This window comes from Chiloscyllium plagiosum, chromosome 32 (genome assembly GCF_004010195.1).
Source record: "Chiloscyllium plagiosum isolate BGI_BamShark_2017 chromosome 32, ASM401019v2, whole genome shotgun sequence".
Taxonomy (NCBI): domain Eukaryota; kingdom Metazoa; phylum Chordata; class Chondrichthyes; order Orectolobiformes; family Hemiscylliidae; genus Chiloscyllium; species Chiloscyllium plagiosum.
Window position 1 is genome coordinate 18,095,879 of NC_057741.1, and position 23,768 is coordinate 18,119,646.

Here is a 23,768-nt window from a genome sequence, read left to right on the forward strand (position 1 = left end):
TGTTGTGTTGAAGGTCCATGACAAATTGGATAATCATGTACTTCAAATAAGGGTCACAGCATTCACTGCTGATGTTCAAACATTTTGCAGACATTAACCAGTACTACTGGTAATAATTATGCATACATTTAGCAACAGGTAGAACAAGACTTGGAATTTTACCAGAGAATCACAAACATTACAGCTCTGAGCGCCAAGATTTTGAAGCTAATCAGTGAACTGAGTACTCAATTCAACTCATTTTTATATCTTCTTGCACCATCTCAAAGCATTGTGAAACAGTTTGAATTTTATAGCACTACCCTATTCCTTTACAAAAGATTCTTATTCAAAAATTTCACTTTCAATGAGTGTAGCTCATCAACTAAAAACTCAAGCGAATCAGACGGAAGACAGCTACAGTGAAATGAATAAATAAATAAGACCACAACAAGACAAATTTTCACTTTTCCGCAGCCCTTATGAAGAAGTTACAAGAATATCTTTCTTATAACTCCTAAATTGATGGTCAAAACATGTCTTTGTTCTTTATATCTGGGAAGGACACTTAACATTTATAAAAATATGGCCATATCTCCAGTTTCTTTTTAAAGCTGGAACTTATATTTATTGAAGGGTGGGTGGGAACAAGAGGAAAGCATTCTATAACTCCTGCTTTCACACCATGCTCTCTCAAGATTGAAGCAAAACAAAAATGACTTATGTTTTAGAGCATAGAACATTACGGCGTAGTACAGACCCTTTGGTCCTTGATGGTTTCACAGGTCAGTGTAACACTCTAAAGCCAATCTAACCTACACTATTCTATTTTCATCCATATCTTTATCCAATGACCATTTAAATGCCCTTAAAGTTGGGGAGTCCACTACTGTTGCATTCCATGCCCCTGCTACTCTGAGTAAAGAAACTACCTCTGACATCTGTCTAATATCTATCACAGCTCAATTTAAAGCTATGTCCCCTCATGCTAGTCATCACCATCTGAGGAAAAAGGCTCTCACTGTCCACCCAATGTAATTCTCTGATCATCCTGTATGCCTCTATTAAGTCACCTCTTAACCTTCTTCTCTCTATCAAAAACAGCCTCAAGTCCCTCAGCCTTTCCTCATAAGACCTCCCCTCCATACCAGGCAACATCCGAGTAAATCTCCTCTGAACCCTTCCCAAACCTTTCACATCCTTCCTACAATACAGTGACCAGAACTGTACGCAATACTCCAAGTATGGCTGCCCCAGAGTTTTGTACAGCTGCAACATGACCTTATGGATCCAAAACTCAATCCCTCTACCAATAAAAGCTAATTCACTGTCTGCCTTCTTAAAAAGTCTATCAACCTGGGTGGCAACTTTCAGGGATCTATGTACATGGACACAGAGATCTCTCGCTCATCTACACTACCAAGAATCTTACCATTAGTCCCGTAATCTTTATTCCTGTTGCTTCTTCCAAAGTGAATCATCTCGCCCCTTTCTGCATTAAACTCCACTAGCCACCTCTCAGCTCAGCTCTGCAACTTATTTATATCCCCCTGTAACCTGCAACATCCTTCCACACTATCCACAACTCCACCAACTTTAGTGTCATCCACAAATTTACTAACCCATCCTTCTATGCCCTCATCCAGGTCATTTATAAAAATTACAAACAGCAGTGGCCCCAAAACAGATCCTTGCAGTACACCACTAGAGGTCCAGGATGAATATTTCCCAACAACCACCACCTTCTTTCAGCTAGCCAATTTCTGATCCACAGTGCCAAATCACCGTCAATCCCATGCCTCCATATTTTCAGTAACAGCCTATCATGGGGAACTTTATCAAACACCTTACTGAAATCCATATACACCACATCAACTGCTTCACCCTCATCCACCTGTTTGGTCACCTTCTCAAAGAACTCAACAAGGTTTTTGAGGCACGACCTACCCTTCACAAAACCGTGTTGACTATCCCTAATCAACTTATTCCTTTCTAGATGATCAAAAATCTTATCTCCTATAACCTATTCCAACACTTTACCCACAAACAAAGTAAGGCTCACTGGTCTATAATTAGCAGGGTTATCTCTACTCCCTTCTTGAACAAGCTATCCTCCAGTCTTTTGGCACTACTCCTGTAGACAATGACAACATATAGATTAAAGCCAAAGGCTCTGCATTCTCCTCCCTGGCAACCCAGAGAAACCTAGGATAAATCCCATCTGACCCAGGGGACTCATCTATTTTCATACTTTCCAGGATTGCTAACACATCCTCCTTGTGAACCTCAGTCCTGTTTTGTGTCGAATCCTTTGTCAGCTACAAGATTCTCAGACTTTCTTTGGTATTTATTTTAGTTCTCATTGCTGAAATAAGAATTCCAACATTACGTCCAAAGAAAGAGTCAGATTAATTCTATTTTGATTAAATTTCCATCGTAAAGACTCATTGAATAGACAAAAGCTTTTGATTGCAAGCAGCAGCCCAAATCTGATTAAAGTTTGTGATATAAAACAAAATAACAATTGAAATACAACTAAAAAAAAAAGCCGACTGGCATTTGGCACACAAGTCCCAGAGGAAGGGAAAATGTTGCACTTTGCATAACTGAGCCATTAAAAACAACTGTTACCTAATTTATACAGCCACAAATGGACAAATGAGGCTCAGAAATTCTTCAAGGTTTCTAAGAAAAGACCAGTTTAAGTCACCTTAGTTGGCACACACCTCTCTTAGAGGAATAATAAGACTGCATAGGTTTTCCTCCTTACTCGTGAAGCAGATGTAATTAGTAGAAACAAACATCTGACCCACGACGTGCATTTTACTGAATGGTGTCCAAAGGGTGCAGTCTGTGTGTCCATCCAGACGTTCATCTTTCGGAAGTCGGAATAAAGCTCTGTATCGTTCGCTTTTTGCCCTAGCATCAAGGTCCCTTCAGTTTCAAAAAAAAAGTTTCATGAGCAGGGCTTGACCTTAAAAAGTGCATTGTACAGTGCTAAATGAAATGAATCACACAAAACCAGTCAAATGTCTTCACTAACCCCAGGCAGAACTGCATAATAAAATGAGAGCTCAATGATATCTAAATTAATTTGACAAATCACTAACCGTTTTAGCACAGAAACTTTTTGAGGAGACTTCTTTTTCAATCTTGGAAGTGATCGGTCTTCTTCAAAACCTTCATTATCAAGCAGCTGTCTCATAGCAATATTGGCTAGTTGTTCCATTAGTTTAAAGGTTTCTCCAATATTGAGGAAAACTGAGAAAATATATTCACTGCATCTTGTGCTCACTTTGATTATTTCAGGAAACAGCAATGTAGTATTCTTCTCCAGCTGGGTAATGTCTGCCCATCGAATCACTAATTTAGCTAAAACAAAACAAAAAAACCCAAAAATGGTGTTTTGTGCTAATACTTTACCACAAAGAGAATAGCAACAAAAAAATTCCTAGTTACCTTGTCAGAATTAGAGGAACTAAAATCTCATTTATACATACAGTAGCGCCTCGACTTATGAACGTAATCCATTCTGGGACCCGGTTCGTGAACCGAAAAGTTCGCGAACTGAATCAATTTTTCCCATTGTTCGGATAGCGTAAGGATGCTTGGATGTAGCAATGAACGCTGTTCAAAGTGCACGCGCCAAAGACGAACTGAATGAGATTACGCGGGGCCCGAGAGCTTTTGCATTCAACAAGTGCGTAGCAAAGCAGAACAATGAAACCACGTGTGTCGCACCTTGAAACCACGTGGTCACACTTCGTTCGTACCTTGAATTTCGTGCGTACGTTGAAGCAAAATTTTACGTACAAACCTGTTCGTAAACTGATTTGTTCGTGAACGGGATCGTTCGTATGTCGAGGTGCTACTGTATTTCGATTATGAGACACTTTATTTCCTCAACTTGCATCAAAATTAGTAATATTTAGGAATGTTACAATATTCAATGACAATGTAACTCGTATATTCAAGTGGCTATTTAAGTCTTTAATGAAATAAAAGCATAACACAGAAACATTTGCAAGGAAGTAGTTCAGAAAAACACCCAAGATTCAATTTTGTAAATATCTGTAAAAGCAAAGGTTTCAGCAGAAGTCTGTGAATGGAAACGTTTCTATCTTCCTATTAAAATTTGCTTTCTTATCTATTAGCCTGTAACCACATTTCAATAAAATATGCCTCTGCACATCCTACGCTATTCGTAATCAGTTATTCTGCCACTTAGAAAGTACTTGCCGAATTGAACGTCTAGATTTGAAGTGTGTCCAGACAAATTTTACTATCAATTCTGCTCTTAAAAAATAAAGAATTATATTAGTTAATTTAGTATACAGCATTTTGTTCATTTTTATTTTAAATTAAGACACATTCAAAGATTCAAGTGTAGGGTGAACAGATTGAGGGAATTATCTGAGCAGTCACTATGGTGCCTTTGGAAGCTTCAATAAATGTTATAACAACCATATCTGCTGACATGAATAATATCATATCATTTTAGCTGTTAACTGAAGTTATACACAGTTTAGCTTAACTTCAGAGTTAGTTACGTTTGATGCTTATCAAATGCGATACTAATGTAGAAGAGGTGGGGTGATGTTTGTCAACTCCAAATCCACACCATTCAAATTATTAACTAAATCAATTACTTCTAGAAGATTATTCAGCAGCCTAGACTTGGATGGTGATGAGGTGGAGTGAGGAATGTCAAGTTATTCATATATTAAACATTTGGGATTAATTCTGTAAGTTAGTTCGCTGAGCTTGAAGGTTTGTTTTCAGATGTTTCGTCACCATACTAGGTATCATCAGTGAGGGTCTCTGGTGTAGCGCTGGTGGTATGTACCACCTCTCTATTTATAGGTCTTGGTTTCTTAAAGTGGGTGCTGTCATTTCAGATTATCTTTTTTTAAGGGAAGGTAGGTAGGATTTAAGTCAGTGTGTTTATTTATGGAGTTCTTGTTAGAATGCCATACCTCTTAAGAATTCTCATGTGTGTCTTTGTTTTTCCTGTCCTAGGATGTCTGCGTGTTGTCTCAGTCAAAGTGGTGTCCTTCTTTGTCTGTATGCATGGAAATTAGTGAGAGTGGGTCGTGTCTTTTGGTGGCCAGTTGGTGTTCATGTACCCTGGTGGCAGGTTTCCTGCTAGTTTGTCCAATGTAGTTTTTTTTTAAAAAAAGTTCTTGCATGGTATCTTGTAAATGACATTAGTTTTGCTGGTGGCATCTTATGAATATCTTTCCTTGAAAAAAAGAACCAGTAATGACATCACCCACCTTGAGAAACCAAGACCTATAAATAGAGAGGCGGGACATACCACCAGTGCTTCACCAGAGACTCTCACTGATGATGTTACCTGGTAGACTGACGAAGCATCTGAAAAGAAACCTTTAAGCTAAGCAAGCTAATTTACAGATTTACCATCAACCTGAGCTACAAATCTTCTCAAAACTTGCTAACATTTGGGATTGTTTTTAAAAAAAGTCCAACTTCAATACTATAGTGTTAACTGCTACTCTATTTTTCAAGTTGAATATAAAAAAGAATACTATACCTTCTTTTCCCAGCAAAAATGAGTAAAAACAGAGATGATTAATGCTGAGATACATCCAACCCTGCCGTGGTACCCGACCCTTCCAATAACTACAAGAGTAGTAGTTAACCAGCTTTTCTTCTTCTGGCATCCCAAATAGCTTACGAAATTTTAAAATAGCTTCTTTAAATTTATCTGTGTCATCATCCTCCTTTATATCATTATTTTTGTTATATTCTGCAATTATACCCTAGAATCAAAGAAAATTATTCACAGTTAAGACTAATACAATGCCATACTCTATTAAAGCAAAGACTGTTACAAAGACACAGAAATAAAATCAAGGTTATTTTTCCAAAAATTTAAAATGAAGACGGAAAGAGGAAAAATATAAAAAAATTATCTAACACTAGTAAACATTTAAAATTAACATTTTCATTCTAAAGTTGGGAAAAAAAATCAAGTCACTGAAGTTCCTTGTAACATCCAGTCTTTTCTGAATCAGTATTCAGTGTTAATCCTGCTATATTGTTCAATTTTTAAAATAATTCATCCATGGGGTTGTTTGGTTGGGGGGGGGAGGGGGGGGGGGGAGTTTCGTTAGGTCAGCATTCATTGCCCATCCCTAATGGCCCAGAGGGCAGTTAAGAATCAAATCACTTTGCTGTGGGTCTAGAGTCACAACAAGGTCAGACCAGGTAAGAATGGTAGTTTCCTTCCTTAAAAGGATATTAGTGAACAAGATGGGAATTTTCCAATAATCAACAATGGCATCATTGTCATTGTTCAACTCTTAATTCCAGATCTTGTTCATAGAATTTGAATTCTACCATCTTTGGGATTCAAACCCAGGTCCCCCAAATATTACCTGGGTTTCTGGATTAACAATCCAGTGATAATACCACTAGGCCATTGCCTCCCATGAATTATAAACTCTTCATGTACTTTAATATTTAGCTCAGTTTAACTATTGTTATTTTGGCATTGGTTACCTGTATTTTACCCTTAACAAATGTAGTGATATCATTTTCATTCTCAAAGATTGAAAGTGTCTGTAGTAAATTGTGCTCCATCCATTCCCAGTGTTCAGTTATGTCTTTTCTTGAGCCACCTAAGGAAGCAATAATATTTCAAATATCTAGGAATCTAAGTTTATATCATTCTGTTCAAATCAAACATATCCAAACAAATGATATTACTTATCAGTTGAAGATATATATATATAAAGATTGTAGTATCAAAGAGGTAGCTAATGGAATTAACAGTATTCCCAGCCCAAAAAGGAAATAAAGAACTGCTAAACATCAGCTACAAAAAAAGAATGAGCTACAAGAAAAAGGCAGTTCATAGGAACAGTCTGAGCCAATGTTGTCGGAGAGAAAAGTCAGTTTTAATTATTCTTTATTCTAAAAAGCTTGGAGGCCTCTGTAACAGTGCAAGATTGGTAGCCAGGACCTACATACAGTCAAAAACAAAGAACATTCTGTTTATATACAGTCACATGTATTATGTTATAGATAATCAAGAACATTCATCTTCTGTTAGTTATTTCAGTCGATACAACATTATAAAATAATCCAATGCACTTTACCTTTTTAATATGCTAATATTTCTTAGTTCTATGTTGGCATTCTTGAGGACTGCACCTCAAGAGACCTGGGATCAACATCAAGGAGGTTCAGTTCAGTGTGGGGAGAATTTCAAAACATTTGGCAGGACTTTTATGCAAGGAAGTAGCAATGGAAAAACAAGTTGCACAAATAATTGAAAGATTCAGGAATCTGAAGTTATAAACAGCAGTTATCTGAACATAAGAAAATTCATAGAATCCTTACTGTGTGGAAACAGGCCATCAGCTCCAACAAATCCACACCGACCCTCTGAAGAATATTCCACCCCCCCACCCCATTACTGTACATGTTCCCTGTCTAATGCACCTAACTTACACATCTCTGAACATTGTGGACAATTTAACTTGGCCAATTCACCAAGTTAAATTCACCTGCACATCTTTGGATTGTGGGAGGAACCGGTGTACCCAGAGGAAACCCACAGAGACATGGGGAGAATGTGCAAACTCCACACAGTCACCGAGGTTGGAATCAAACCCGGGTCTCTGGTGCTGTGAGGCAGTAGTGCTAACCACTAAGCTACCGTGTCGCCCTAAGATAGGTTTGCAAACATATAAAACATGGTAAATAGCGCCATGAGATGGGATTGATAATAAAATCCTTGACACCATAAAGTGCAGGGATTGAGTAATAAATATTTTAGGATATAGGTGCTTAGGAAATAAAGGAAAGGAAAAAAAAGGTGCGAGTGAGATCATGTGAAAATACTGACTTAAGAGGATATAGTGATGGAATCAAAGACCGAGAGCTGGATCTTACCAGAAAGCAGTGAAGTGTCATTCTTGGTGAGTTTCATGCAGTACTTTTCTCGTTGAAGCCTAGCAAGTTTGCTCACAGTCTTCTCAAACTCACCACACTCCAAAATGTGCCCTGCTTGTCGTATTTTCCTAATCACCCCAGTCAGAAGTGCTAGTAGCAATAGAATCGGAACCAGTAATAAATATCTTTAAAGCTCAGCAATCCAACACTGGTGATCCACTGCTGTTTTGCATGGTTCCTGTCCATTGCCCCAGACATGTAAAGAGTGAAATTGGCACCCTGCTTTATACACAGAACCTTGGGATGGTGGTGTGAATAGTCAACGTCCATGGAGTATGCTGTGAGATGTTGTCCAGGATGGTGCGAGGTGCAAGCAGCAAGTTGGCATTGCCAGGTTACTGCTCTTTCATGCTTGGAATTGACACCTATCAGTTTCTACCAGATGGGCAAGAGAATGGAGAACAGTATATAAAGAAGGCAAGATGATATAATAGCAAGAATGTCAATACATGTAAGTAAGTCTCTTGCTGATCACTAGTGAGTATTGAGTCTCACTGTTCACTCAGTGAGAGAATGGGACTTTTTGCTCTCAGCATCAAAAAGCTCCTCACTGGCCATCTCGCATCATTTTTCTAACTTTCTTACTAATGCCTATGGCAGTCAGAGGCTAGGAAGATATCTCCTAGATTCTACTGATGTGGAAGTGCCGGTGTTGAGCTGGGGTGGACAAGATTAGAAGTCACGGAACACCAGGTAATAATCTAACAGGTTTATTTGAAATCACAAGCTTTCAGAGCACTGCTCTTTCATCAGGTGCTCTGTTAGACTATAACCTGGTGTTGTGTGACTTCTGACCAGAATCTATTGATTTAGAATTAAAAATCAACAGGGATGCCATTACACAACTAGATCCATTCTGTAGGTCACAAATTGCTAGGAAGGATATACAGAAGCAAACCTGCAGCCAAGTGACAAAGAGGTTCAAGAACTATAGGAGTAAAGAAAATGGGGACTTAAATTATCATATTGACTGGGATACTAACAGTGTAAAGGACAAAGAGAATTTCAGAATTCAGTTCTGATGAAAGGTCACTTGACTCAAAATGTTAACTGCTTTCCTCTCTACAGATGCTGCCAGGCCTATCCTCCAGCACTTTGTTTTTGTTTCACATTTGCAGTTCTTTATCTTATTTATAGAAGAATTGCTGAAGTGTGTTCAGGAGAATTTTCTACTGTTCTGGTCAAGTGAAGCAGGAAGCAATCAATGGATTGGATTTTGCAGAATGAAGTGTGTCAAGTTTACAGGTGTCAGCAGGCGAACGCTTAGGGAACAGTGATCACAATATAAAGTACAAGTCAAATGTAGAAACAATACTTAGAGGAGGACCTTTTTTTTGCTGGTTAAAAATTGATCTGGTCAAGGTAAATTGTAATCAAAGACTCACAGGCAAAATATACTTCAACAAGACAAGCCATAAAAATTGAGAGTCCAGTTATTGTTAGAGTACATTCCACAGGAGAAGACAAGACAACCAATTCAAAAGCACCCTAGATGTCAAAGGGGATGTAGAGCAAGATGAAGCAGTGAATGTGTATAATAGATGCCAGATTGGCAATAAAAGTGAAAACAATGCTGAAACAGGATAGTTGCTAAATTGTTCTGTCTTCACTAACATAAAAGAGCATTCAGAAGTCTCCAATATGCATACAGACAATGAAGGAGTAAAGGAGATGCACTGGGACTAATTATGGACCTTAAAAAGTACAGGACAACACTTTGAACTTAGAAAGGAACTATCAAATACCCAATGTGAAAAAAGTGAGCTGAACTCACATGAAACAAAATACTGGATGGAATAAAAGCTGACAAAGTAGTACTGCAAAGGTAGTTGAATTTAAGTTAGGTATGCCACCATATATAGATGGCACACAACTGAATATACCAAAGGGAGTTATGGGTGGAATTATGGAAGTACTTGCCATAATCTATAAATCTTTCTTAGGTAAAAGGGAAGTACCAGAAGGTGGAAACATTGAAATTCCTACCAAATGAACCAGCAACGATAGTCAAGCCAATTAAATATCAATGGCATAGAGATTTTTGGAAATGTTAATCCAGGACAAAATAGCAGTCACTGAAGACAAGTTTGGACTAACTAAGGCATGCTAGCATAATTTTGTTAAAGACAAATTTTGTTGAACTAACTTGATTGAGTTGTTGAATAAGATAACAGAAAGGATAAGGCAACAAAATCAGTGTCTATGTACACACTGAAGTACCATATAATAATGTTACTATCAATGTTACCATCTGGAGGATCCAAGATGGTGGTGATCGGATAGGTCTGCTGTGCTAGGGCTCCACATCAAAACCCAAGTAAGGTGGGTTTTCACCACCACCCTCGCGAGTCATTCATAAGAAAAGTTCATTAAAATAACAAAGTACCTAGAACCTTTTCAATTCGCATCCTGACAATCTGGGAATAAGTCTAATAAAGGAAAGGTAGCCAGAGGATCGCAGCCAGCAGGGCACTCCCCTACAATACAGGAGACACATACTGCAGCAGCCCAGACTCCCATGGCGACACATTTGTACCTGTTGGATCAACAGAAACTAGTCTCAGAGTTTGTTAAACTCAGAGAATCATCTCGGCACTGGAACCGATCTCTGCCATGCTAAAAAAGCATGAGCAGGAGATCCAAACGTTGGATCGACACGTCGAGGCAGTTGAACAAAGGACTGCAGTGTCAGAGACTGCAGCGAAAAATTCAGAGGGATGGATCCAAACACTGGAAGATTGGGTTCGGACCCTGTTGGATCAAGTTGATGACCTTGAGACTCCAGGGCTATAAAGAGAAGCAGCTGTCAATGGAAGCCTCCAGAAGACTGGAAAGTGATTCACAGGCCTTGGTGTACAAAGGGTTGAAAATTATGTTTTTTCAGGACTTCTCTGGTGCCATAATCAAGAAGAGGAAATCCTTTGATGAGATCAAGAAGAAATTGAGAGACTTAAATAACCAATACTCTTTGAGGTACCTGGCAGTACTGCGCTTTAATCACTGAGGGTCTGTTTATAATTTTAACTCAGAAGAAAAAGCGAGGAACATTTTGGATTCTTTGAAGTAAGTGATTCGGGTCGGGGGATTAAAAAAAAGACAATTACGGACAATGGTGAGGGGTGATTTTTTTAAAAATGGAAGATGAATGGGGTCGATGTATGGAGGGGACAGGGTGGGCACCCACTGTTATCTCCCATTTGTGTAAATAATAGGTTTTCTTTGTCTTGGTATTGCTTGGGTCTGGGGTGCACCCTTAGCTAGAAGGAACCAGGATGGTTGTAACGTTTTGGACGAATACACCCTTTAGGAAATCTCCAGCGGTTTGTTGTTTATATGTTTGTTTGGTTCAGTTAAGTGTAGTGGTTAGTTTGTTTTAGTTCTGGTAATATTTGATTAGATTAGATTAGATTACTTACAGTGTGGAAACAGGCCCTTCCGCCCAACAAGTCCACACCGACCCTCCGAACAGCAATCCACCCAGATGGATCCCCTACACCTAACACTATGGGCAATTTAGCATGGCCAGTTCACCTAACCTGCACATCTTTGGATTGTGGGATAGTTTTTAGATCTTATAAATTCTGTGTTTTTTCCACTCAGCACAGAGTAAGCTTCTTCTTTACAGGGTCCGCAGGCTGCTGTGGGCAGTCATGGCTTGTGGTTCGTTTAGATGGTGCATCTGGAATATAAAAGGGACCCAATCTCCGTTTAAAAGAAAGAAGGTGCTCTCAAACCTAGAAAGGAAAGGGTTGACATCGCTCTGCTGCAGGAAACACACTTAACAGGCAGGGTACATGTGAAGTTGCAGTAGGGAGGATTTGGTAGGGTATACTTCTCCTTTTTCGACTCCAAAAGTAGAAGAGTGCCCATACTAATAACAAAAGAACCTCCCATTCCAGATAGTACAACAAATCAAGAATGAATATGGGCGGTTCATCATTCTCCAGGCCTTAACACACGGGGAAGAGTATGGCATCCTGAATGCTATTGTCCCCCAGCGCACTGCCTTAAATTCTTAATTGATGCAATCTCTAAATTAATGGCTTTTGGGGCACACCATATCATCATAAGAGGAGACTTTAATTGCCTCATGGACCCTGAGGTATACAGCAAACCAATGGGTCTCTTGGGTATCTCCCTGTAATCTAAACAGGTAGTGGACTTGTGCAGGGAGTTGGAGTTTGTGGATGTGTGGCGATATCTCCACCCTAATGGTAGGGATTTTACCTTCTAGTCCAACCTGCACAAAATGCCACATGAGAATTGATATGTTCTTTGCTTCACTGATCTGTTTGGATTCAGTATTGTCCTGCAGAATTGGGAACATAGCTATCTCGGACCATGCGGCAGTGTACTTAGATCTCAAAATTAAAAAGATGATGGAATAGACACGTGACATTAGCGCATGGATCAGTTTCTTTTGAAGGATAGTAAATTTATAGCATACCTCAAAAGGGAGTTCGGAGCTTTCTGGGACGTCAATTCGGGTACAGCTAGTAATCCATCAGTGCTTTGGGACACTGTCGAGGCTTACTTAAGGGGTTTGATTATCTCATATTGAGCAACCAGGAAAAGGCAGCGAGGTGAGCAGCAACAGATGCTAGAGGCCCGGCTAAAAGCAACCGAATAGATATATTATGACAGACCATCTGTGGTCAAGCTGCAGAGGGTCATGGCTCTCCAGGCTGCTCGGAATTCAGTGCTTATGCAGGCAGCAAAGAGGAAGGTCTCCTTTGCAAAGCAAAGGTAATTTGATTATGGGGATAAGCCAGGCAGATATTTGGCTTATCTGGCTCGGAAGAAAAATGCCCCACAGTCTATTGTGTCCATTAGGGAGAGAACTGGTACTATCACTCACAAGTCGCAAAAGATTAATGTCATATCTTGGAAATTTTATGTGGAGTTATACTGGTACTAGGGGTGCAAGGATGGGTTGGCAAGCATGGAATCCTTTTTCAAGAACCTGGACCTCCTCAGCATAACTGCAGAGCGAGCCTCCCTTATTCATGTTCCCCTAACAACACAGGAGGTGCAAGCAATGGTAAGACAGCTCCAAATTGGTAAAGCACCTGGCTCAGACAGGCTCCTGAGTGAGTTCTACAAGGAGTTCATAAATATGTTAGCTGAGCCAATCCTGGGAATGTATAATCACTCATAACCAAGACTGCCTTCTACCCTGTTTCAGGGAGGCTAATATCGCCCTCATTTTAAAGAGGAGGAAAAGATCCTGAGGACTGTGCCTCATAGACCTCTCATTGCTGAATGTAGATTTTAAAATCCTGTCAAAGATGCTGGCCCTGAGATTGGAAAAGGTTCTGCCAACATTATAAAAGACGACCAGAAGGATTTCATTAGAGTCTGTAGCTCTTCAAATAACATCAGGAGAGTGTTGAATATAGTGCAGGTGTGCCAGCAGAGTTCAGGGTTTGGTGGTCTCCTTGGACACTGAAAAGGTGTTTGATCGGATAGAGTGGTCGTATCCTTTTGGTCTTGGGGGGGTGGGGCTTTCGCTAGGTGGGTGGCAATGCTATATAGTGACCCTAAGGCGGCGGTTCGTACAAGCAGGGTTGTCAGATAACTTTAGCATTGCGAGAGGCAGCTGACAATGATGACCTCGCTCGCCACTGTTATTTAATTGTAATTGTACCGTTGACAGAAGCCATTCAGAAGGACCCTGAAATAGTGGTGCCAAACGTAGAAATAGGACAGCACAAAATTACTGTCTACACTGATGACGTTCTCCTATTTTTGGCTAATCCAGAAAAGTCCGTACCCCGGTTAATACACAAAATTAAATTATTCGGCGTCTTCTCCGGATATAGAATAAACTTTACAAAGTCGGAATGTATGCCTGTGGGGGCTTGGTGGAGGGCCTGACCTGGAGGATGGAACATGGGTTTTCTTTACCTGGGTGTTTTTGTTACCCTTGTTTTCTATCATCTGTAGAGAGCTAACTTTGTGTAATTATTTGATAAGATAAGACAAGATATGCAGTGGTGGGAGGGGTTACCAATATCATGGTAAGGTTGAATAGCCTTGATTAAAATGAACTTTCTTTCTCGGATACTATATCCTATGAGAATGCTCCTGCTGTTGCCGCCAGATAGGTGTTGCCGAGGTTGAATGGCTGGCTTACGTCCTTCATCCGGTGTCATAGACGCCCTCTCATTAAATTCACTAAGTTGCAGCTCATGCAGAGTATGGTGGGGCCGGGGGGGGGGGGGGGGGGGGGGGGAATCTCCCAGATTTGAAGCGATATCAAATAGGTGCCCTATTGTCATATGTAGGTGACAAGGTGTGCAAGGATCTGGGGTCAATATGGCTTGACATCAAGGCTTCTCAGGTGAGGTGTCCCCTCAATAATTTACTGTTTATGGGTAGGATGAAATCCATGGCTGAGCATTGTAAAAGCCCTATTACCCTAAGCATGGTCAAAGTGTGGAGAATAATGCGGCAGGGTGAGGGAAATCCAAGGAGACCACCAAACCTGGAATTAACCTCTGCTGGCATTGCTGTACTATACTCAACAGTCTCCTAATGTTATTAGGAGAGCTACAGCCCTTAATAAGCCTTTCTAGTTGTCTTTTATAATAGTGGACAGCACCTTTTCCAATCTCAGGGCCAGCATCTTTGACAGGATTTTAAAATCTACATTGAGCAATGAGATAGGTCAATACAAGGCACAGTCCTCAGGGTCTTTTCCTTTCTTTAAAATGAGGGAGATATTGGCCTCTCTTACATAAATTCACCTAAGACGTCACCGTTTACCCCTTTAGTTGGAGCCCCAGGATTTAGGCCGGGGTCAGTGGAGGTCAAGGGAGTCTCCTGTTTGGGAGATTTATTTGAGGAAGAGGTCCTGTTGTCCTCTGACCAATTAAGTCACCAGTATGGACTACTTAGTAAGGACCTCTTCAATTATTTCCAGATTAGGGACTACATGCAGAGAAAGACCACGCTCTTGGCTCAGCCCTATAAGTCTGATAAAGAGAGGGGACGACCTGGAGGATATGGAAAGACTCTGGAGTCTGGAGTCAGGAACTAGGAGAAGAAATTTCGTTTGAAGCATGGGAGGACATATGGGAGAATGGGAGGAAAATCTTGTTATGTAATAAAGAACAAGTCGAAGATTCTTCACAGGGCCCATATGGCTCCAGAACTGTTGGCAAAGTTCAAGAAAGGAGCATTAGGATGTCCTAAATGTAAAATCAACACAGGCACCCTTACGCATTGTTTATGGTCATGTTACAGGATCCGTGAATATCGGGGTGCCATAGCTAGTGAGTTGTAGGGGATTCTGGGAGTAGATGGGGCTGTTCACCCTAATGAGAAGATTTGACAGAGGCATTCACATTCATAAGGGACCTATACAGTGTTAGTAGAGAAGCTATTTTAGCTTGTGGAAACATCAAGAAACAGAGGACACAAACCTAATGTGACTGGCAAACGATCCAGAAATATTTTTTTTTAAAAAATAAAACACAGCAAGTGCTTACAAACTAGAATGTTGTACCTGAAAAGATGCTGAAGGCAGACTAAATTCACTACTGCCCATTTTACAAACCTATTGAAATTGAAAGCTCCACCCAGATTATTAATAGTAACTATAGATATGTCAATAGATTCTAACTACAGCCAGGACGACTTATCTTTGGGTAAGTGCAGCATGGGCTTCTGGATACTGCTTTTCCACAATTAGAAGGCTAATGTATATTGTTGGGAGTCCAAGCAGATACATACTTGGTAACCATTTAACACCAAATCTGGTCAGAAAGTGTGCAATGTTGATATTAGGACCACAGTGTTCAATAGCATTATAACCTCACAGGTATTGTAGTGCTCATTGAACATTGACTGGGCTCAACATTTCATAAAGTTTAAGTCCAGCATGGTTGAAATGCAATAAATAGTAGAGGTCAGCCATACAATTCTTCAAGATCATGTCCTTCAATAAGATCAGAACTGAGCTGACTGAATATTCACACTTACCAAGCCACATTCCTATCACTCAAAAAACCACCAGTTATCATCTTGATTATAATAGCTGTCTGGAGTATAGAATTGCAAAAACTCAACCAACTTAGATTGGTTTAAAGTAACTCGAGGAGAAAGTGAGGTCTGCAGATGCTGGAGATCAAAGTTGAAACTTTATTGCTGGAACAGCACAGCAGGTCAGGCAGCATCCAGGGAACAGGAGATTCGACGTTTCGGGCACAGAGGAAGGGCCTGTGCCCGAAACGTCGAATCTCCTGTTCCCTGGATGCTGCCTGACCTGCTGTGCTGTTCCAGCAATAAAGTTTCAACCTTAAAGTAACTCGATCCTAATCCTCTAGTTTTAGATTTTACAGCCACAGTAAAGAGCTTCACAGCACTCGCACTGTCAAATCTTCCAAAGAATTTTACACAATTCAGTTGTTACAACTGAACTCCAGAGAATAGAGACCAATTCTACTCAAATCTTTCTTCATAGCAAGATCTTTTCATCCCAGGAAATAATCTAAAGAAAATGCGAAAAAAAATTCACTAAGTTATATTATCTTTTCGTAAGTAAGATGACTAAATCTTATCACAATACTCCATGTATGATTTCGCCAAAGCTGTAAATAATTGCAAAGGTTTTCCTTGCTCTTGCACTCCAGTCCTCTTACAACAGAAGCTAATATTCTATACATATTCCTACGACTTGCGATATCTGCATACTAACTTTGATTTGTGTTCAAGGACATTCTAATGCTTTTGGATATGAACATTTACTAATTATCAACCTTTTAAAGGGTATTCTGTTTCTCTATTCTTCCTAATAGAGAGCGAATAAGTTCCACATTGAATCCCATTGAGGCATCTTGTCATCCACTAAATTTGTTTATATCTCTTTGAAGATTCCTTGGGCCCCCTTCACAACTTGCTTTCCACCATCGCTCCACACCTGCTAACCATTATAAGGTCATCTAACTTTGATAGATCATGGCTGAATCCTTTAGCTAAATCACTGATATATAGATTGCCAATTGCCTGAGGCAAAGCACTGATCCTTGTGGTAACCCAATACTCACTGCCTGACAACTTGAAAATAGCCTATTTATCGCTACCTATTTTCTGTTAAGTAACCAGTCCTCAACCCTTCAATTCCAACTGCATAAATATACTGTAATGGCCTCATGTGGTATTTTCTCAAATATCTTTTTCAAATTTACATGTGCCACATTCACTGGCTTCCCCTCATCCAACCGGCCAATTGCACACTCAAAAATAACTCCAACATGATTCCCTTTTGTAAATCCACGTTGATTCTATCTTATAATGCAAAAAATATCACGTTTACCACATTCTATTCCTAACACTTTCCCTTTTACTAATGTCAGGCTAATTCGTAAACATTTTGTTTTACTCCACCCACTCCCTTCAACAGTAAAGAATGAGTTGCTTATTCTTTTGCACCAATCTTTCTGCAAACTCTAATATGGTCAACCATAATAATTTCTTTCAACTCCTATCCTCCAAATTTGTGGGACTGAATTTGCTTCACTCTTACCCGATTGATTTTGGAAACAGAATCTCCAGCAATGGCTGGGCTTCCCACGCCACACACAGTCGGACACATTCCTTTACTTCACACAGATTCCTGTTATTTTTCCTTGGACCTCAGTTATCCATTGTAACCCTTTTCTGAATATGGTCACTATGTTAATCTGCTCCCAAATCTCTGGAATCTTCAGTTTATGCAGTCCTTCATAGTTTTTGTCAGTACAGTAATTTGCATTTAAATTGCAAACAAATTGCCAAGATACTTCACAGAGCCATAATAAAAAAGGACATCAAATCAAAGATGGCAATATTTGAAGAGGTGACTTCAAACTTCTACTCCTAGTTCTCATGTTCTTGTCCAATACTGTACCCCAGGTAGCAAAGCAAACAAGCAGGTCTTGAAGTGGTAATCCATCCCAGAAATACTAATATCACCTCGGTTATATATTTAGCACTTGAACATAAATGCAGTATTACACTGGAGTAATTTTTAGAGTAATTTTACAATTAAACAAACCAGGAGTACCTCATGTGCATCTGTTAAGTAAGTTAGAAAGATAATTGAAATCTTTATAGGTGGAGTATAAAGTCTAAAATGAAGCAAGGTATTTGGAAATGCCTAAAGATGAAGCTAATTTGCCAAAGGCAGACCACACATCAAAGACAAATAACACAGTATGTTCAATTTGAAAATAAATTGACATAAGTTACAAAATAGCCATTTTCACCTAAAATATGCTAAATTGCATAAATTATTTCTTTTTAAAAAAAATAGAAACAGCTCATGCCAAAGGTGGCAATGCACACCATCAAAAGATACACAGGAAACAAAAAGAAACCATTGTTGCAGCAAAGTTTTTTAAAATTTTAACTATACTACTCAAACCTTTTTAGATGCATCATTGAATTCAAAATAGGGTCCTCAAAGGTGAAAGCATTTTATTGGGCAAGTAGAGCACTACAACGTGATGTAATACCACTTCATAAATGATGCAAAATATTAACCTTAGCACACGCACTATCAAGATTTGAGCAAAAGCAAATTTTACCAAATATTGTTCCATCTCTGGGTTCAGATCCAGGAACGAGGGGGAGGGTGAAAGGAGAGAGGGAGAACAAAGCGATTGTAAGGTTTTAATATCCAAACTGCACAATAACAATGAGCTATCCTTTTAGCACTTACCACAAGCAATTGTCCAGTAGACTAGGGAGTCAGGAGTCTGGTAAAGGATTCTATATGGTGCAACACGAGCACTGGAATCCAATACAACGTCAAGTGTCCCAACAAGCAAACCTGCAGTGAAGGCCCCAAAACAAGACAAGTTATTCCAGTAATTACAACTAAATAAATGGACACACAGTTACTTGGTATCTAAATATTGCAAAAAGTTCATGTTCAAATCTTTCATCCTAAATCAGTCTTGTTTTCTAGCTATGAAAAGAAATTAGTCTACTAATGAAAATTATTATGGACTATTTGAAAAGGTTTCTCTTAAAAATACTGATAAGTACCGCATTCTTACATGAAGTTAAAGTATAACGTGAAATAATTTAAATACAGAATGTCTAGTATGTCATTATTGTGCAAATAAATGTTCTTCTGTCAAAATGTAGCTATAATTTAAAAGATTATTTAACAACTCGTTCTCACTCTTTACACATGAAAACAAACTTTTCGTAAGTCTAATAATCTGAAACATTGAAAAATATGGCAACATTTGAGTTGGTCATGTGATCCAACAACTGCAAAGTAATGCAATGTAATGAGAAATTCATGAGTGATAATGAAAGTTGCGAAATTAGGAAAATGTGAAAATTAGAAAGTGCTTAAAATTACAATACAATTAATTTCTTCGAGATTATATGCTCCTTGCTTGGACTGTTTTCATCTTTACATTATGATGTCTTTTGATCCATTTCCCTTAGATTTAAAAGTTATTCGTGGAATGTGAGCATCACTGGCTGGGCCAGCATTTATTGCCGATGTATTGTTGCTCTGGAGAAGTCGCTGCCAAGATGCTTTCATGAACCACAGCAGTCCATATGCTGTAGGCAGAACCATAATGCTACTCGGGAGGGAATTCCAGGATTTTGACTCAGCGATACACTTCCAAGTCGGAATGATGACTTGCAAGTGGAGATGTTCTCATGCATCGGTTGCCGTTGTCCTCCTTGATGAAAGGTGTCAGAGTTTGGAATGTGTTGTCTGAGGAGGCTAGTTAATTTCTGTAGTTCACATAGTTGCTACAGAGCATTGGTGGTGGAGTGGATAGCATGTGGATATGGCACCAATCAATCAAACTCTCTCCATTTCTTGGATGATGTCAGGCTTTGAGTGCTGTTGGAGCTGCACTCATCCAGACAAACAGGGAGTAACCATCACACCCCTTGTAGTTGGTGAATAGACCTTGGGGAGTCAGGATATGAGTTACTTGCCGCAGAAGTCCTAGCCTCTGACTTGCTCCTGTAGCCAGTACATTTATATGGCTAGTCCAGTTCAGTTTCTGGTCAACAGTAACCCTCAAGGATGTTGATAGTGGTGGAATTCAATAATGCCACTGCCATTGAATATCAAGGAAAAATGGCTCAATTCTCTTGTTGGAGGTGGTCATTATCTGGCACGTGTGGAATGAATGTTACTTGCCATCACCCAATTAAACCAGATTACAACAAATGCCTGCTTTCCAAAGCTCAGAACAATGATTTATCATTGTTGCCTCATTGCTGAATACATTCTAAATCTGAGTACTGAGGTTTGTAACGTATGGTCTTAAATTCATATGGCACTTGTATCGAAAAAGAATATCTTCACAGAAGAGAATAGCATTTCTCTATTCTAGATATTTTCTAATCAACTCATTTAAAGTTGTTATTACACACCTCTGGAGGCGAGACTTGAACCCAGGCCTCCTGGCTCAGAGGTAGTTTCAGTAACATACATCATAACAGCCCTCTAAATATATTTATAATCAGCCCGTTCAAACATGTTGCTGCACACTTCTGGAGCAGGTGTGACTTGAACCTGGATTTCCTGGTCCAGAGGTAGGGACGTTACCACTGCACCAATTGGGCCCTTTTTTCATGTTCTAAATACCTTTTAATCAACATGTTCAGAGACGTTAAGATACAACTCTGGAGCAGGTGGGAGCTGAACTTGGGTCTCCTAGCTCAGAGGTAGGGACACTACTGTTGCACAACAGCCCCCTTTTTTTAAAATGTTTTCTTAAAATCCAGAAGTGCACAATGCATGCACAACTGAACAGCTTTTTCCCCAAAACACACATGGTACTTTCATCTATTATCCATACCACTACATCAATTGTTTCCAATTGATCAATTTACATAAAATGCACAACAATGACAATTGCATTGAGGGAGAGGAGGAGAGAGCTAAATCAAAATGGAGTTGGAGGTGAAAATAAGGCATTCTATTCGCTACGGTGCTCACATTGCTCTAACAGCATCAAGAGTGTTAGTGGAGACAACATGCTCTCTCTCAAAAGACTGCTGGGCATGAGTATAGCCATGGAAGAGGGACAGATATTTGACAACTATGATCCCCTCCAATGGCCACCTTGGACCTTACATGAGATGTCTAGAGATTAGGACAGTGGAGCTAAACTACAATGAAAAGCTAAAAAAACCCTTCAAATAATTAAAGAAGGGGGTTGCACCCATTCACAACTAATATGTACATGGTCGACAGACTCCACAGCACCACACTATAAACAGCTGATATTTCATCCACCTTGTTCGTGGAACACTCGCTTTTGCTGTCTATATCCCTTAACATCCGATGTGCATCCTCTTCATAGCTTACATTTTCACCTGGCTTTGTATCATCGACAAACTTGGATATATTACACTCAATCTCATGTTTTCTAACAACCTGTTCAGAGACGTAATGATTCATGTCTGGAGCAAGTAGGACTTGAACCCTGGTCTCGTGACTCTGAATTAGGGACACTACCACTGCACTACAAACATCTCTTCTTCTTAAACTCTAAAAACAACAACTGTTTATGAACACCACTTCAGACCCTTTATGAAGTTTGAATACGGTTTTTCTTTGGGGTGGGGAGGGGAAAGCTCAGAACTCATTAGTACCCAGGTTCAATTTCAGCCTTGTGCGACTGTCTGTTCGAAGTTTGCATGTTCTCCCGGTGTCTGTGTGGGTTTCATTCAGGTTCTCCAGTTTCCTCCCACAGTCCAAAGATATGCAGGTTAGGTAGATTGGCAATCCTAAATTGCCCCATAGTGTCAAAGGATGTGCAGGCTAGCTGAATTAGCCATGGTAAAAAACAGTGTTTCGGGTTAGGTTTGGAGGCCAAGTCTGGGTGGGATGCTCTTCCGAACTGAAAACTCAATAGGCTGAATGTCCACTTTCTGCACTTCAGGGATTCTATGATTCTAAGGTGCACTCACCATAGACCAGATAGAGAATGTGCCTGTATTTCACAATTCAATAAAGTCTCTTCTTATTCTTCTATGTTCAATAAGTACAAGCCAAACCAACTCAAAGACTCTTCAAAAAAATAAACGCTCCATTTCCAGGATAAATTTAATGAACCTTCTCTAGACTACATCCAATAAGTGGACGAAAACTGTTCACAATATTCCAAATGTAATCTAATGCGCACATTGCACAATTTTAGCAAGATTTCCCTGTTTTTATATTCCATTTCCTTTGAAATAAAGTCCAACATTTCATTTGTGTTCCCCATTACCTGCTGATCTTGGATACTGGTTTTGTGTTTTAGGCACGAGGACTCTTAATTCTCTTTGGCTTCAGCTTTCTGCAGCTCTTTTAAATAATATTCAACTCTTATATTTTCCCTTTCAAAGTGAATAACCTTACATCTTTCCAGAATATATTTCACTGGCCAAGTTTTTGCCCACTTGTTTAACTTATCTAGATCTCTCTGCAGACTCCTTCTATCATCCTCACTACTTGCCTTCCCATCTAAGTTTAGGTCATCCACAAACTTGGTGACAGTAAATTCACTTTCCTCATTCAAGACATTAACATATATTGTTAATAACTGTGGCCCCAGCACTAATTCCTCTTGCACTCCTTAGTTACAGACTGCCAACTTGAAAATACTCATTTTCCTAACTCTCTAGCTCCTTTAGTTAACCAATTCTCTATCCATGCTAATAGACCAACCCCAACACCATGGACTATTATCTTTTTACATAGCCTAACATGTGGTACCTTAACATACACTTCTTGGAAATCCACATCTATTACATCCATTGGTTCCCCTTTATCTATTCTGCTTGCTACTTCAAGAAGTTTTAATAAATTTGTCAGGTACGATTTCCCATTCATAAAGCTATACTGATGCTGCTTGATCACATTACATATTCCTAAATGCTCTGCTATTACATACTTCATAATAGACAATAGCATTTTCCTGTAACAGACATGAAGGTAATTGGCTGAAAAGTACCTTTTGTTTTTTGTCTTTTTCCTTTAAGAAGGTGTAACATTGCCATTTTACCAAACCTTCAAGACTTTTCCAGAATCTAAGGATTCTTGGGCAATTACCACCACTATTTCTGGAGTTATTTCTTTTAGTATCCTAGAATACATCCTTTCAGGTGCCTTTACGGGGATAACTGTTGAACTTGACTGCAATGAATGCACTCTTGTCACAAAACTGAATTCAAAGTTTGTGCGAAGATTTGTAGCTCGGGTGCTCGTTGTTGTGATTCTGTTCGCCGAGCTGGAAGTTTTTGTTACAAACGTTTCGTCCCTGGCTAGGCGACATCATCAGTGCTTGGGAGCCTCCTGCGAAGCGCTTAGATTAGATTAGATTAGATTACAGAGTGGAAACAGGCCCTTCAGCCCAACAAGTCCACACCGACCCGCCGAAGCGCAACCCACCCATACCCCTACATTTACCCCTTACCTAACACTACGGGCAATTTAGTATGGCCAATTCACCTGACGTGCACATCTTTGGACTGTGGGAGGAAACCGGAGCACCCAGAGGAAACCCACGCAGACACGGGGAGAACGTGCAAACTCCACACAGTCAGTCGCCTGAAGCGGGAATTGAACCCGGGTCTCTGGCGCTGTGAGGCAGCAGTGCTAACCACTGGGCCATGTGCCGCCCTTTGATGTTTCCTCCGGTGTTTATAGTGGTCTGTCCCTGCCACTTCCGGTTGTCAGTTTCAGCTGTCCGCTGTAGTGGTTGGTATATTGGGTCCAGGTCGATGTGTTTGTTGATGGAGTTTGTGGATGAATGCCATGCCTCTAGGAATTCCCTGGCTGTTCT

The 23,768-nt window shown here is 39.8% G+C and overlaps 1 protein-coding gene across 1 annotated transcript in view; it reads right to left on the reverse strand.

Moving 5' to 3' along the window:
• The window catches only part of tbc1d9 (TBC1 domain family, member 9 (with GRAM domain)), a 76,026-nt gene that overhangs the window by 36,149 nt on the left and 16,109 nt on the right, over window positions 1-23,768 (reverse strand). Inside the window, exons 2-6 of the mRNA XM_043674139.1 lie at window positions 18,668-18,778; window positions 6,505-6,623; window positions 5,534-5,762; window positions 3,090-3,351; window positions 2,706-2,913 (exon numbers count right to left, since the gene is read on the reverse strand). Of these exons, the coding sequence (XP_043530074.1) occupies window positions 2,706-2,913; window positions 3,090-3,351; window positions 5,534-5,762; window positions 6,505-6,623; window positions 18,668-18,778 (929 nt within the window). The remainder of the gene's footprint in view (window positions 1-2,705; window positions 2,914-3,089; window positions 3,352-5,533; window positions 5,763-6,504; window positions 6,624-18,667; window positions 18,779-23,768) is intronic.